This window comes from Chelonia mydas, chromosome 2 (assembly GCF_015237465.2).
Source record: "Chelonia mydas isolate rCheMyd1 chromosome 2, rCheMyd1.pri.v2, whole genome shotgun sequence".
NCBI classification, from domain to species: Eukaryota; Metazoa; Chordata; order Testudines; family Cheloniidae; genus Chelonia; species Chelonia mydas.
Genome location: NC_057850.1, coordinates 170544078 through 170557459, shown reverse-complemented (window position 1 = coordinate 170557459; position 13382 = coordinate 170544078). Strand labels below are relative to the sequence as shown.

At 40.0% G+C, this 13382-nt stretch overlaps 1 protein-coding gene across 7 annotated transcripts in view; it reads right to left on the bottom strand.

The window, feature by feature from the left end:
* GLI3 (GLI family zinc finger 3) overlaps positions 1 to 13382 on the bottom strand; it is a 242973-nt gene that overhangs the window by 75585 nt on the left and 154006 nt on the right. For all 7 annotated transcript variants that reach the window (XM_043540549.1, XM_043540552.1, XM_043540551.1 and 4 more), the window contains one exon: positions 4635 to 4840. In XM_043540549.1, the coding sequence (XP_043396484.1) occupies positions 4635 to 4840 (206 nt within the window). The remainder of the gene's footprint in view (positions 1 to 4634; positions 4841 to 13382) is intronic.

The window sequence follows — 13382 nt, the reverse complement described above, 5'->3', positions numbered from 1 at the left end:
CGGCTCAGTGCCATAGAGGAGAGAGGCTGTATATGCCATTACTGTGTTCATGAATCATCCAATCCCCTGCAGATAACCTCCTTTACTCATAAAAAACAACTCAATTTCTGCAAAAATTATTCATGATCTGTTTTTCCTCCATACAATTTTCAAGCATCACTAAACTCCATGCAATGAGCTGAAGTGTAACATTGGACTAATATTTCATTTCAGTGGCCCTCTGATGCTGCAATTATTAATAGATGGTTTTGTGGACTGAGCAGAAGATTAGTCATTATTCTTGTTTCTGCCACAGACTTCCTGGGTGAGCTTGGGCAAATCACTCTACCTCTCTGGTCCTCAGCTGCTCTATTTGTAAAGTGGAGATAATCATACTTCCCTAACTGTGCTCAGAAGAATGTTGTGCAGCACGGTTCATTAATATCTGTAAAGTACTTTGAGATTTTCAGATTTAAGGTCTCTACAGCAACGGAGTATTTTCATATTTATGCTTGTTATTCAGCGCCATTCTTCCACCATTTCATTGGCTATGTTCTGAGTGGAAATACAACTTTAAGCACTAATCCTGGAAACACTGAACAATTTTATTCACATGGGACTACTAACACGGGTAAAGTGGCTTATTTGCATTAGTGTTTGAAGGATCAGGTCCTAAATGAAACACCACAAACACAGGAACCAGGTTTATTCTAAAAGGAAAAATGAAATGGCAGAGTTGGGAGCTCCTACAGGAACAGGATTTACAGAGTATTTCAGTATGTTATAAAATAAAAAGTGTTCTCTGTTATATTGTGAGATCCAACATAAATGAAGAATAAACATTATTTTAATCAAACTTTAGGAAATATTAAAGAAAAATAAATGGATTTTAGACAGTGCAGGAAAGGAAACCACAAGAGAAGTGAGCTGAGAAGAATCCTTCTTGTTTTCAAATTACAAATTGATTTCTAAAATAAATATAATCCACACCTTGCCACTGTCACTTTCTGTAAAATGACAAGAAAAATATTTGACCACAAATTAAAACAAACCCTCACTCATTACACTGAGTCATTGATTTTGAAGTTTTACAGTAGTAGACGACCATATCATCTTTCCAGACACACTTAAAACACTTCCTGAGCTTTCTGACATAAGTGTCTGGGTTAACTAACAATAACATTGGCTACAAGCTTTAAAATGAAATGCTTCAGAACCTATCAAGGCATATAGTGAGCATATAACTATATTACCAATGTTCCATAAATTGAAAGAATTTCTGGTTTCCTTAAGAAATCTTTCCTCTTTTTAAATACAAGAAATTGGCCAATTAATAATGGCTTGGTTGAAGGGTAATTGAGTTCAGTTAGGATCTGCAATTTATTTTTTAAAATATGTAAGTATTTTATAAAAGCAAAGCTCAGTGTGGCTACTCACATATGTAAAGTTCCTCCTGGCCATATTTGCAGGATTACCCCACTAAGTGGGATTCTAGGTCTAGCTCTCCCTGTGACTGGACCTTTAGAATTGGAGCTGTTTGGGGCAAGGACTGCTGTCCTGATTCTCTTCCCATTTACAGCAGCTTTTACACCAGGGTAGCCTCAGTGGATTTACCCCTGCTTTACACCTGTGTAAATCAGAAAAGAATCACACCCCCTGCATAGTGGGCACTACTGCAATACACATAACAACTGGCTCAGTCCTCGACCCCACTTCTAGTTCCTTTGTGTTGCTGTGGGAAATCCATGGGTGGACCAAAACCGGCAGAGCTGGCTCCACACCACTTGTTTTCCCGGGTGAGGTGATGACATAGTATGCAAAACACTCAACCAGATCCTCAGCTGCTGCAGCCACTGTCTACAAGTTGCATAACAGAGCAACTCTAAAGCTGCTCTATATTATGCGATGGGCTGTTTGGCCCCTGGATCAGTGCAACTGTGGACTGAGCCCAAACAGAATGATCTAATTGACCTAAAGCAATTTAACTGGCAATAGATATTTCATCCTGACTTTTAGAAAAAACAGCATAATTTTACATACCTTCAAATGCAAACTGTGTGTGACAGAATTTATAATCAAGCCACTTATACCTTTAGCATTGTGTGTGTACACAGGTATATACTTGAACTATTATTTATTATTTGCATTCCAGTAGAGTCCAAAATGTGGTAGGTACTGTCAACAAACAAGGGAGATTAGGGTCTGATCTGAATAGATCTGTCTGAATAAGGGCTTTAGAGTTGCACACTTGACTGGCTTACCTGGCTAACTATGAATTCTATGTAACATATTTTACAACCTTTAATTAAATATGTTTTTTATTGGGATACCTGTGAAACTTCATACTGGACAACAGAGATGGCAGTATGCTGATTTTTTAATTTCCATGAGCAACTGAGGTGGAATTAAAGTGTACGTGAAATTATGTAGGAATCTCATTTGATAGCCGTTATTAAATTGTTCTTATATCAATTTTTTTAAAAAGCCTATATACATAAATTTACTTCGTAAGTTATATTACCACTTTAACTCTTTCAATTTTATAAATATATGCCATCAAAGTGTAATTACAATGCAACTAAAATGCAATGATAATAAAAGCTATAAAGCCTTACACAATTCCTTGTAATTTTCCTTTGTCCACTTATATTTCCCAAGGATTTTGCTTCCACTTTCATAATTAGGGCTATTTAAGAATTCAGGACTTTTTTTTGGCCCTTGGCGGTATCCCTATAAATCAACTTATACTGCATAGTTTACATGCTGTATGTATAGCACAATACTCACATGCATGTATGCACTCTTATATGGTGGCTATCCCTGTGCTATGTAAATACCTATACATTGCCTGAAAATCAAATACATAAATAAACACAGAGTATGCAGTAGAATGTTTTAGATGTACAAGAATCTATCTTTATTAGCCAATCTCTGGTCTTAAGACGTGACTCTGCTCAAATACATAAACCGAGTACTAACTTGATCCATATTTATTAGGAAAGTTTATTAAGTTTTCTTGTGCCTACAATATGTTCAATTCTGTACACAGTTTGCAAAAATAAATACAATCACTGCCATAAGACATTACAATTGATTCTGTTCTAACCAGTCCAGTTTGTAGTCTCATGAGAGATCACTTAAGACAGATTTTACTGCAGATACAGTGAATGTATGTCTATATCTCTGCATATGTACATGTGTATGCCAATATACATGTACGTATATTAATATAAATATATTTGTGGGGGGAGGGCATGTGAGAGATTGAGAAAGAGAGAGAGGTTTCAAAAGCTATAAAAAAGTTATATCATATTTATTCGACAATAAATGTATAGAACTTCTTTGTGTCAAGATAAGGATTTCCAAATAATCACTAGTGTTCTTTTTAAATGATTTTGCTGGTCATCATATAACACTGTTTGTTAAAATAAAATGTGTAGAATTAACCATGATTTAAACAACAACCAGGCTGTCGATATCACCAGTGGATATGTGCACACATACACTTTGATTGACATTACATCATTTTAATTTATTCTCATAAGACGAATATGCACCCATAACTAATGGGTTAGTGTAAAGGTATAGGCTCTTACAAGTGAGGATTAATTAGTCATCCATTTGAACAGAGTACACTACTCATTTTTCAAATTCTGCTAAAGGCAGTATGTCTGTTTTGTAAATTTGTGTGAGCACTGGGAAGAGCTTTTCCTTAATTAAAAGAGTAGTTTAATTATCTTCATTACATACTCACTTGCTAATTTGGCCCCATTATAACTCCACTCAGCACAATAAAGCAATTTTGAAACTTCAGACTACTAATGTACTGTTAAAAATAACACTTCCCAGAATCCAGCCCATGTGTGATTCTGTTCATTGCTCACTAAGGCAAAATTCACATTTAAATCAATGGGAGTTTTTACTAAGGACTGAGTAGAGATTGCAGATCTTGGTCCTTTATAATTTAGCTTACATCCAAATAAACAGGGAGGTAATATCTACATCGTACTCAGACCTCAGGGAACATCACTTTCCTTTTATGCTGCCTAAATCTGAGTCATTTAAATATGCTCCACCTGATTCTGATCACCAATCACATATCTCATGTAAGTGAAATTTCATTCGTCTTATCCTCAGCTACTATAAATTGGTGTAGCTCAATTTAAGTTAAATAGACCTATAATGACCCTCATTAGCAAGTGAGTGTGTTGTTAAGATAATAAAACTGCTATTTTAATAAAGGAAAAGAACTTTCCAACACAATATATCTCTTGAACTCGCTGGAGATATGCTGATTTATACAAGGTGATTTGATTTCAGTACAGGCATTCCTGATTTATGCTGTTTTAAGTTAAGTCAGAATCATACCCACGGTCTGTCGCACAAAACAGAAGATATTACAAGCCATAAACATTGTTACATTTTTAATTTTGAATGAGAACTTTTTTTTTTTGCTGAAGTTCCAACGTTTGTGAAATGTACAAATGACCAGCAATAGGCTGATGAAGTATTGAAACATTTATGACATAATGAATACGGCTGACAAATCTGCTGAAGCTGCTTTGAACAAGGAAAAAAAAAGAGAAATGTTGACAAGATTAATATAACTTAAGTTGCCACAATGACAGCAAACAGGAAGCCAGTCTTAAACCCACCGTCTGTAGGGCTGAGTCCACGGGCTGCCGAGATCATTGACAGAGACGGGCTACTGTGCAGTGATCGGATGTAGTCCATGTAAGGGTTAATATAAGGGTGAGGAGGGCTGAAGGGAGATTCTGATGTTGCAGCCGGATTTCTGTGTGGGGAAATTCTAATGAACGGAAGATCTGAATATGTTGGGCTACTAGATAAGGCAGAAGGCCTGGAATAAAGAGAGAGAGAGAGAGAGAGAAAAAAGAAAGATTATCTATATAGTCAAGATCACAAATGTGGACAGAAAAAATAACTGTAAGGTAATACTCATTCTATAAAGAACAACTGCATTGAACATGCAATAACTTACACTAATTTCCACTGCCTGGAGAGAAAAGAATCGGGAACGAGTTCTTCTCTGTACCAATTGTTAGTAATATTTCTCTGACCCATTTTTAATGTAAGTCGGTTTTCAGTTTCCATGTTACATCACTCCATAATTTTTTTCCTTTGGATTTCAGAAGAAAACCAATCTAACTAGCATTAAATATGTACATCACATATTAATTTCTGCTATAATACAGAATGCATGCTGAGACACCTAATAATTTACAAATTCTAAAAAGTCTACTGGAAGAAGTTTAAGAAAATCTACCTGAGCCCATTTCCTTGATTTGCCAATTTATCCTTATTGTAAAGTGCACATTTCTATTTATAAACAAATTCAGAAGATACATAGTTTGTAAACCACTACAAGGGTTGGGCTTTTCTACAACTATTTTTGACATAGCTCATTTACACGTACGATACCAAAAAACAGACAGCAACGGAACAAAGGTTCTCCATATGTTTGTTTTTAGCATGGTGCCACAAACTGACCTAATGCCGACAACAAGAATTCAGTAATTAACCACATCTCTGTTATTAAGGAGGAACAGAATTTTTTTCTTAAGCTATATCTATGAAGCTGTAATGAACTAAGGCTGAAATACCACTTCATGGTTGATGAGGACAAATAACCTGTCCTGAAAACACCCCTTGATGTCACACCCTGATAGGACCATGCCCATGCTCTGTGCCGAGTACCGCCTCTCACAGCATCCATGCTCCAAGGCACTGGAAAAAAAAAATTCATAAGGAAGTGTTGGAGAGCTCACCCCTGCCAACCAGTCCTTTCGCGAAAGACAATGATTAAGCCTGTCATTTATTTGCTGTAGTCTAATAGGCTGACCTGAACTAAATGCCTTTTTGTCCCTGTTTTTCAATTAATTTAGCCTATATACAGAACAGAGAGAAGCAGCAGCTGTGAGACCAGTTGGGGCAGCTCATTCCTTTGATGCTGCTGGCTTACACAAAATAATAAAAAAGAGAAATGTATTTTTGTAACATACACACCACAGTCAGTGGGGATTGTTGTTGTCACTTATAAGGCAACAAAATGTAATCTGAGGTAAGAGTCAATTCTGCTGATCTATCAGCTCAGAAACACTAATGTACGAATGGGACAAAGATCAGACTTATTAGTTCTTAACTGGACACCAGACTCCCTGAAAGAAAATATACGAGGGTCATAACATTTGGGGAATAAAGATTTTTTCCTGTTTCTTGGTATTTCTCCATCTTTTCTTCCTTCCTTCGTTATTTTCAAGGTAAACCCCTTTATGCTTTCCACACCTGAAAATGTCCCTTCACTGTAATGTTTATGTTATGCCCCTACATTTTTGTGTTAAAAGCAGACTCTGGCAATGGAATAATTTCATTGGGACCCAAACAAATTATCCACAAATACCTAAGCAGTGACCAATAAACCTTTACAGGTGTTTAAAGTGTAGTTATACTTAGAAAAGCAACCATTATTCAAAGCATCTTTTCTCTGTATGTTTTTGAGTTATCTTTGCTTTACTGATCAAAACCAGATTTTAATGCTGTTTGCACAGTAAAACCCATAATTTATGGAAGAAGAAACTGGCCTCGTGGTTCACTGACAAAAATTGACATGTAAAGTTTATGTCACAGAATCTTTTTCACTGATAATGATGTACAGGGCAGAAAGAACACTGCTGGACATCACATCACAGGGTGAGTTTCCCATCCCAGCAGGGTAGAAAATATTGAACTGGGATGGGTTAAATTGAACAAAGGTAATCTGGAAGTCACTGAGAGTGTGAATTTGGAACCTCACAATGTCATTCTGCAGTCTTGGTTTTTGGCTATGGTTACAAATCAAGAACTATTAGAAATCCACATTGAATGTCACAAAGCAAAAGCCTTGGTGTTATGTGGTGCATATTGAACTGTAAACTGTTCAATGGATTTTGTCAACAGGCTGAAAGTCTATGTTATTTTCAATTATTTGTTCTCCAACTGGTCAACAGCCAAGTAGGGCAGCAGCAAGAACAGGGTTAAGAGCCAGACAAGCCAGCCCACCTCTCCCCTTCCAGATCAAATGGGAGCCACACAAGGACACTTCATCCAGAAAGCCCTCCCTCACAGGGCCCCGCAAGCTTCTGAGAAGGCTATGAAAAGCCTTAGGTCCCCGGAAAACACTAATCTTCAGCAGGCCAGGAGCAGCAGCATGGACAGGGCAGCATATGGGGGGTGTCGTCAGACTCAATATTAAACTTTTCAACTCCAGATTAATGTTTTCTGATTTCTCCCTAACACCTGAGTGTAACATGCTACCACCCTCCTCCAATCACGTCAGCTACCTGGTTTCACTCTCCTCCCCTCTCTTTTATAAAAACAAAACAACAAAAACCAAACAACAAGAGATCAAATGTTACATAGCCAAACAAGAGCAAATTTTTGTCCTTCCCTTTCTCACACCCTTACTATTAGCTGCTTCTTCCTAATACTGGGTCTAATTTTAGACTGTAAGCATTTTTTGGGTAGGAACTGTGTTTTATGGGTCAAGAAAGCACTTAGCACACTTTGAGCATCGTGTAAATAATGGACAAACAATAAAGAAGCATGGATTTGGGAGATCTTCATGGCATCATTCAGTGACAATCCAACTACAAAAAATGGTGGCAGTCCACTGGACATTGGCATGGCACATGACAGATCTTCACATACCCTGACAGATAAAGGATTGATGTAGCTGGTTCTACTTTGGGTCCGAGCCTTCTTCCACTGAATGCAATTGCAACACTTTTGTTGATTTCAATCTGAGCAGGATCACTTTCTTCAGCAATAAGAGCTCAGAACGTCATGCCTCATTTTATAAATTTTGTATCATAATCATCCTTGCCCTCACTTCAGCAAAAATCTCTATGCCCTGTGGGAGAGTAGAGCTCTTTCTATATTACCTGCTGTATAATAAGAGGCTTGCAGAGGGAGCAGGCATCTGGTTCTCCCACCTCCACGGAGATCTGACATTTTGAAGAAAATCTGCATAAACCCAGTGTTACAATCTATCTAATCTACCCATATGTTTTCCTGTAGCATTCATCACCATAGTAGCTAAGCCCCTGGCCCAAGAAAGCTCTTAAGTGTGTGCTGAACTTTAAGCACCTCAGTAACCCCATCCCTCTTCTGCAAGTAGTTAAACAGGTGCTTAAAGTAACTTCAAAGGGAGGTAAGCACATGCAAGTGCTTTGCTGAATTGGGGCCTCAGTGTTGCTGTATCTACACCCAGAGGCCCTGGCAACACAACTCCTACTATACACTGAATAGTTCTTTGGAGACTGAGAAATGTTTCCAGCTTTCACTAAAAGAGACCAAGGGGCTGTGTTTTACTGCTTCTATTTTTCATAATGGTATATTCAGCTGATTCTCATTAAATCACTCTGTAAGCCAGATAACATCCTCCTCCCCAAGGGAAAATCTACAGGTGGAGGCTATGGGAGAAGAAAACATGGGAGAGCAGGGTTGCTCCTCTCCAGGGATGATCTGTAGGGCGGCCCCAACACCTGGAGGGTCTCTAGGGAACTGCTGGAGACATAACCACCCTGATAAAACCTCCAGAGTGGCTCTCTTCACCCAGTGGCCCTCCTCCTGCCTTGCCTTCTGAATGCCCTTTTACCTCCATTGCCCCATCAGAGGAGTGCTCAAGGGAACAGCTAATTGCCCTTTTCCAGGCAACGTCTTCAGGGCTGAAAGGGGACAAGTTGTGCGCGCGCACACAGACACAAGTCAAGGCCATCCCACCCATATAATGCAGGGCTGTAAACTGCCCACTGTCAGCCTACCAAGTCTGTGCCCTCTCCCCTTGTGCAGATCCCAGCTCTGTAGACAACTCTGCACAGGACGCGAGGAGGGTATCAAACAGGCAGCTGATCCATCTTCTGTGCAGGAGGGGTGCAATTAGCATGTGGGGAGCTTGGGGTTTGAAACTGGTCCAGTAAACATATCTTTCCTGTTTGTCATGACTTTTTCTGGATGATTTAATAAAGACATCAACCTCTTTAAAAAACGTACATAGCGATACTTGTTTAGAACTTGTCATCAAGATACACAGCACTGCAGATACCACAGTGTTTAATGTTCACCATTGTTCAATGTTCACTTTTTATGACCAGTGCTGTACTGTAGGTAAGACATTTGATTTGACAGTTACCTATCAGGGGAAATGGAGTGACATTTTGCTTTGCTGTTCACAACTGCAACCACAGAAATCCTCATCAAACCAATGACTGGTGACATCTTTTACTAACTTACTGTTTAGCTTTTCAAAAATAAAACTAAGTGCATTCCAAGTTCTTTCTGGAAGAGAAGGAAAATTAAAAGCCAGCACATTACAATGGGTAGGAGCTATTAAAAGATGTGACCAAACTGTGTTTTTTAACTGAATAGAGAGGGAGCAGCCAGGAAACCCGTAAAACAAACACTGAAATATATAGGTAACACTCTTATAGTCAACTACAAACAATAAAATACACCAAAATTATAAATATAAGTGTTGGAATTCTATTGCACTTTCCTTGTAGCACTGAAGAAACATTTCCTCACTTTGTTTCTGCAGTTGTTTTTTTTCTCTTTACTGGGGAAACAGCTATGGGGCTTTTGTATCTGGCACAACAAGAGTGAACTATTTATACCTATTCCAAGATGTGGTACCTTATTCACAGGTTCTTGTATCTGATACAATCTCAGTGGGGCTGCCACGATTCTTCTATTGACACTAAATAGTGGCTTTGCCTTCAGGGCTATCCGAAGAGTTTCAGTTTTATTGGAAATTGTTCCCAAGTTCATTTGCAGCATTGATAGGAAGGTTGTAAGTCCGGGGACTGACAGTGTTAGAGAGCCTTTATGCCTCTAGATTAGCTATTCTCAAACTGTGGGGCAAGCCTCCCATGGGAGGTGTGGGAATGTGTCAAGGGAGGCGCAAGCTGCGTGCTTTTGGGGGGTGGGATGAAGAGCTCTGTCAGTCAGTCCTGGGGCTGGTGCAGAAGGTGGGGATAAAGGGGACAACTGGAGCCCTGCCACCCAGGCTCAGGCTCTCCTCTCCTCACCTGGAGACAGTGGAGCTCTGGCTGTCAGCCCTGGGGTGGCAGCAGCAGCAGCCCAGAAGTAAGGGTGTCACTGGGGCTCTAGGTCGCCTGTGAAACGTGATAGACAAATATCGAGTTTCACCTTGCCTCCCTGACTTCTGTGCTGCTGCTGGCGCGGGGCTGCCCTCAGAGCCGGGTGTCCTGTCGGCAGCTGCGGCTCTCCGCTCTGCCTTCAGAGCTGGGGGGTGGTAAAGGTACTTGGGGGGAGGGGCATCCGTAAATAGCTATGGACACTAAGAAAGGAGGCCCGACGAAATGAGTTTGAGAACCACTGCTCTAGCTCATATGCAGGACTATGGCAGAGGTTGATGATGATCGTCACGGCCACCCGAGCAGTGACAGCACACGATGCAACATGAGTTGATTTTCCCCATCCAGTTCTAAGGGACAGGTATCCTCATCACTAAAATTAGTCCCTGTCATTGGCAATCTGATCAGACAGGCCAAGGACTGCATGGATGGAGCCTTGCCCTGCCACGGCCTGTGCTCAGTGGCCCGAGTGGATAGAGGACTCCATTCAGAGTGCTGCCTGCCCAGCACCTCTCAGGAGCTCTGCAGTCACTTATATTTTTTGGAGGGGGGGGGGGGGATAGAAAGCAGACTGCAGAGGAACCACATTTTACCATAAAATAAGTGCTCATCTTTAAAATTAAAGAAAAATAAAACGCTCTCAGGTCAGCTGCAGACAGATGGGAAATCCCGTCCCTTCCTCCATAGGGCCGGAGGGTCTCTTGGAACTACTGCAGTTCTGCTATGAATTGGAGTGAGGAGTAGGCAGGATTTGGAGAGACTGCACAGGGGTGAGCAGAGGTGCACCTCCTGCATGCCATGGGGCACACCTCTGCAGTAGCCCCCTGCTTAACAGTAGGTAGTGGGGACTTGGGGGAGCGCTTCCGAGTCTTTTCCCTCCATTGACAATGGAGTGGGGTGAGGCACGACAGCTGCACAGATGGCTCCAACCTTTAGGCCCTCTCTACAGGCGCGACACTGGCACAGCTACGGGGCTGTGGCTAGGCTGCTGTAGCGCCACAATGGAGATGCTTCCTCAGCAATGGAAGCGGTTTTTCCGGCACTGTAGGAACATCACGCACCGCCCATCCAAGCGATAGTAGCTACGTTGACGGAAGCATTCTTCCATCGACCTAGTTGTGTCTGAACCAGGGGTTCAGCAGACACTGCTTTGTCAACCAACTTTGAAGTGTAGACCAGGCCTTAGGTTGGCAACACAGACGTGGAGTGTTTCTCTTTCCCAAAATCTATTCTCCAGCTGTCAGAGGATGCGAAGGAGGGGGAACATTCTTTCCCTTAGCCGTACAAAGTCAATTTTTTCAGTTTGAAATTTAAAAAAAAAAAAAAAAAAGGAAAATTTTTGACAAAATATTCTAGCTGTTCTCTCAACCTACCGTCGAGCTAGTCAGAATATTTTTAGAATTCAACAAGGAAACAGAAAACATGCCATTTTTTTTCACCCACTAATGCCCTCGATCCTTTCTCTCCCCCTTCATATGCTGTTTTAGCATTCAGCCACGTGTCCAGAGATGGGAGCTAAGCAGGGGATCTCCCCCAAGCGCCATCCAATAATCTATTCTTAAATTTAGGCTGAGTATTCTTAAACTTCTGTGGCTGTCACAGGAACAGGAGAATGGGGAGCTAAGGTGGCTTTAAGCCAGTTTTATGCTTTCCGAATTCTGAGTCCTGGGACTATACTAAATTGTGCAGGGATGTCCCTGCAAACCTCTCTGTCTGCACCCATTATGCTGGGAACAGAGCTGGGATACAGTTGTTCCGCCAGCCTCACTCCAGTCGTAGAACGCCCCTAGCAGGGCAGTATTCTCCAGGGGCTATTTGAGCCTAGCAGCATAAAGGACCTGTATCATAAGAAAATCTGGACTAAAGGTGATGGGGTTTTTTTATTCGTGCCTGAACTAACAGTTTTGAAATCAATATAAAACTGTGGGCTTTAGGGTTGTTTTTATTTTTTGTACTGCTTATCTTTTTAAAAACTGTATGACAACTTAAGCATTTCCTTATTTTTAGAGGAAACAAGCTGATTCTAGACTGGAAATTTCCAAGTTTTATCCAAAGTTTTCAAAATGGCCCTTTTATTAGTGCATTGAAAAACAAAAGGTAATACTGAAAACAGTAAGCAATCTATAACTACAGCATCTCAAACATGACACTGTGCTAAGGCTTCAGATAGAACAATAATCTATCTTAGAGAACAAAGCTTGTCAACCAACTGGAATGAAATATTATAACATAGCCTAATTTATTATCGCCTTTTCATATTTCTTGTTATATTACTAAAATGTCAAAGTTCAAACCTCGATATTTAATCATTTTCCAGTAAGTCATTCAATGCAAGAGCTAATATCTATGCCATGCTGTTTCTCTGATATCCATTCAGTTCCGTATTGTTTGGAGAATTAAAAACATAAATATGCCTATGGGTTTGTTTGGAGATTTTTTTGTGAGTAATCTTTAGAAGACTGTCAGCAAAGCAATAAAGTTTTTATTTCTATTTGATCTTCGAATTTGAACAACAAAAAATCGTCCTTGTTATTTCAGACAAATGCAGCCCTATTCTGATGCATGACTGAATGAATAGGTTTGGTCATATATCCCTTGTTAAATGACTAAGTTTGCTTAATACAATATCCATATAAGACGATTAACCCCTTGGCACCAGTTATCAACGTTATGCCTATTGACAATGAAAGAGTATTTTATACCAAGAATTTCTGTTCCCTGGAAACCTGGGGCCTGATCCTGCAAACACTTACTAGTGAGCGCAGTGCTAACAATTCTAAGTAGTCCAAACAATCCCAATGTTACTACTCAAAGTTATATGCCCCACATTCAGTAGTAGGTACTTGCAATATTGGGCTCAGGGCACTAATTATGTCCCCAGAAAACACATGAATATCATCCACCAGATAAACTATTTGCGAGAAAAAACATTGTTTATTAATTCATAGAAGAAAGTGCTAAAATAATCCCATATGGCAGTTTTACAAACCCAAGGGAAAAAAACAATCAGATTAGACTAAATACTTTACCAACATGCATACACACATTTACACATACACTGCATCTAACTATTTTAGGACACGACAGTAGAGTGTACTACACAACAATTCATACATTATTTAAGACAGCAACACTGATAGGAAAAAGAGGTTTTGCACTTTGGTGAGGGTTTTATGTGCATGTGTGTGGGTCCAATTTTAACTGACCATGTTTCTCAAGGACTATATTTTGCTATGGCAGTGCCCAAGC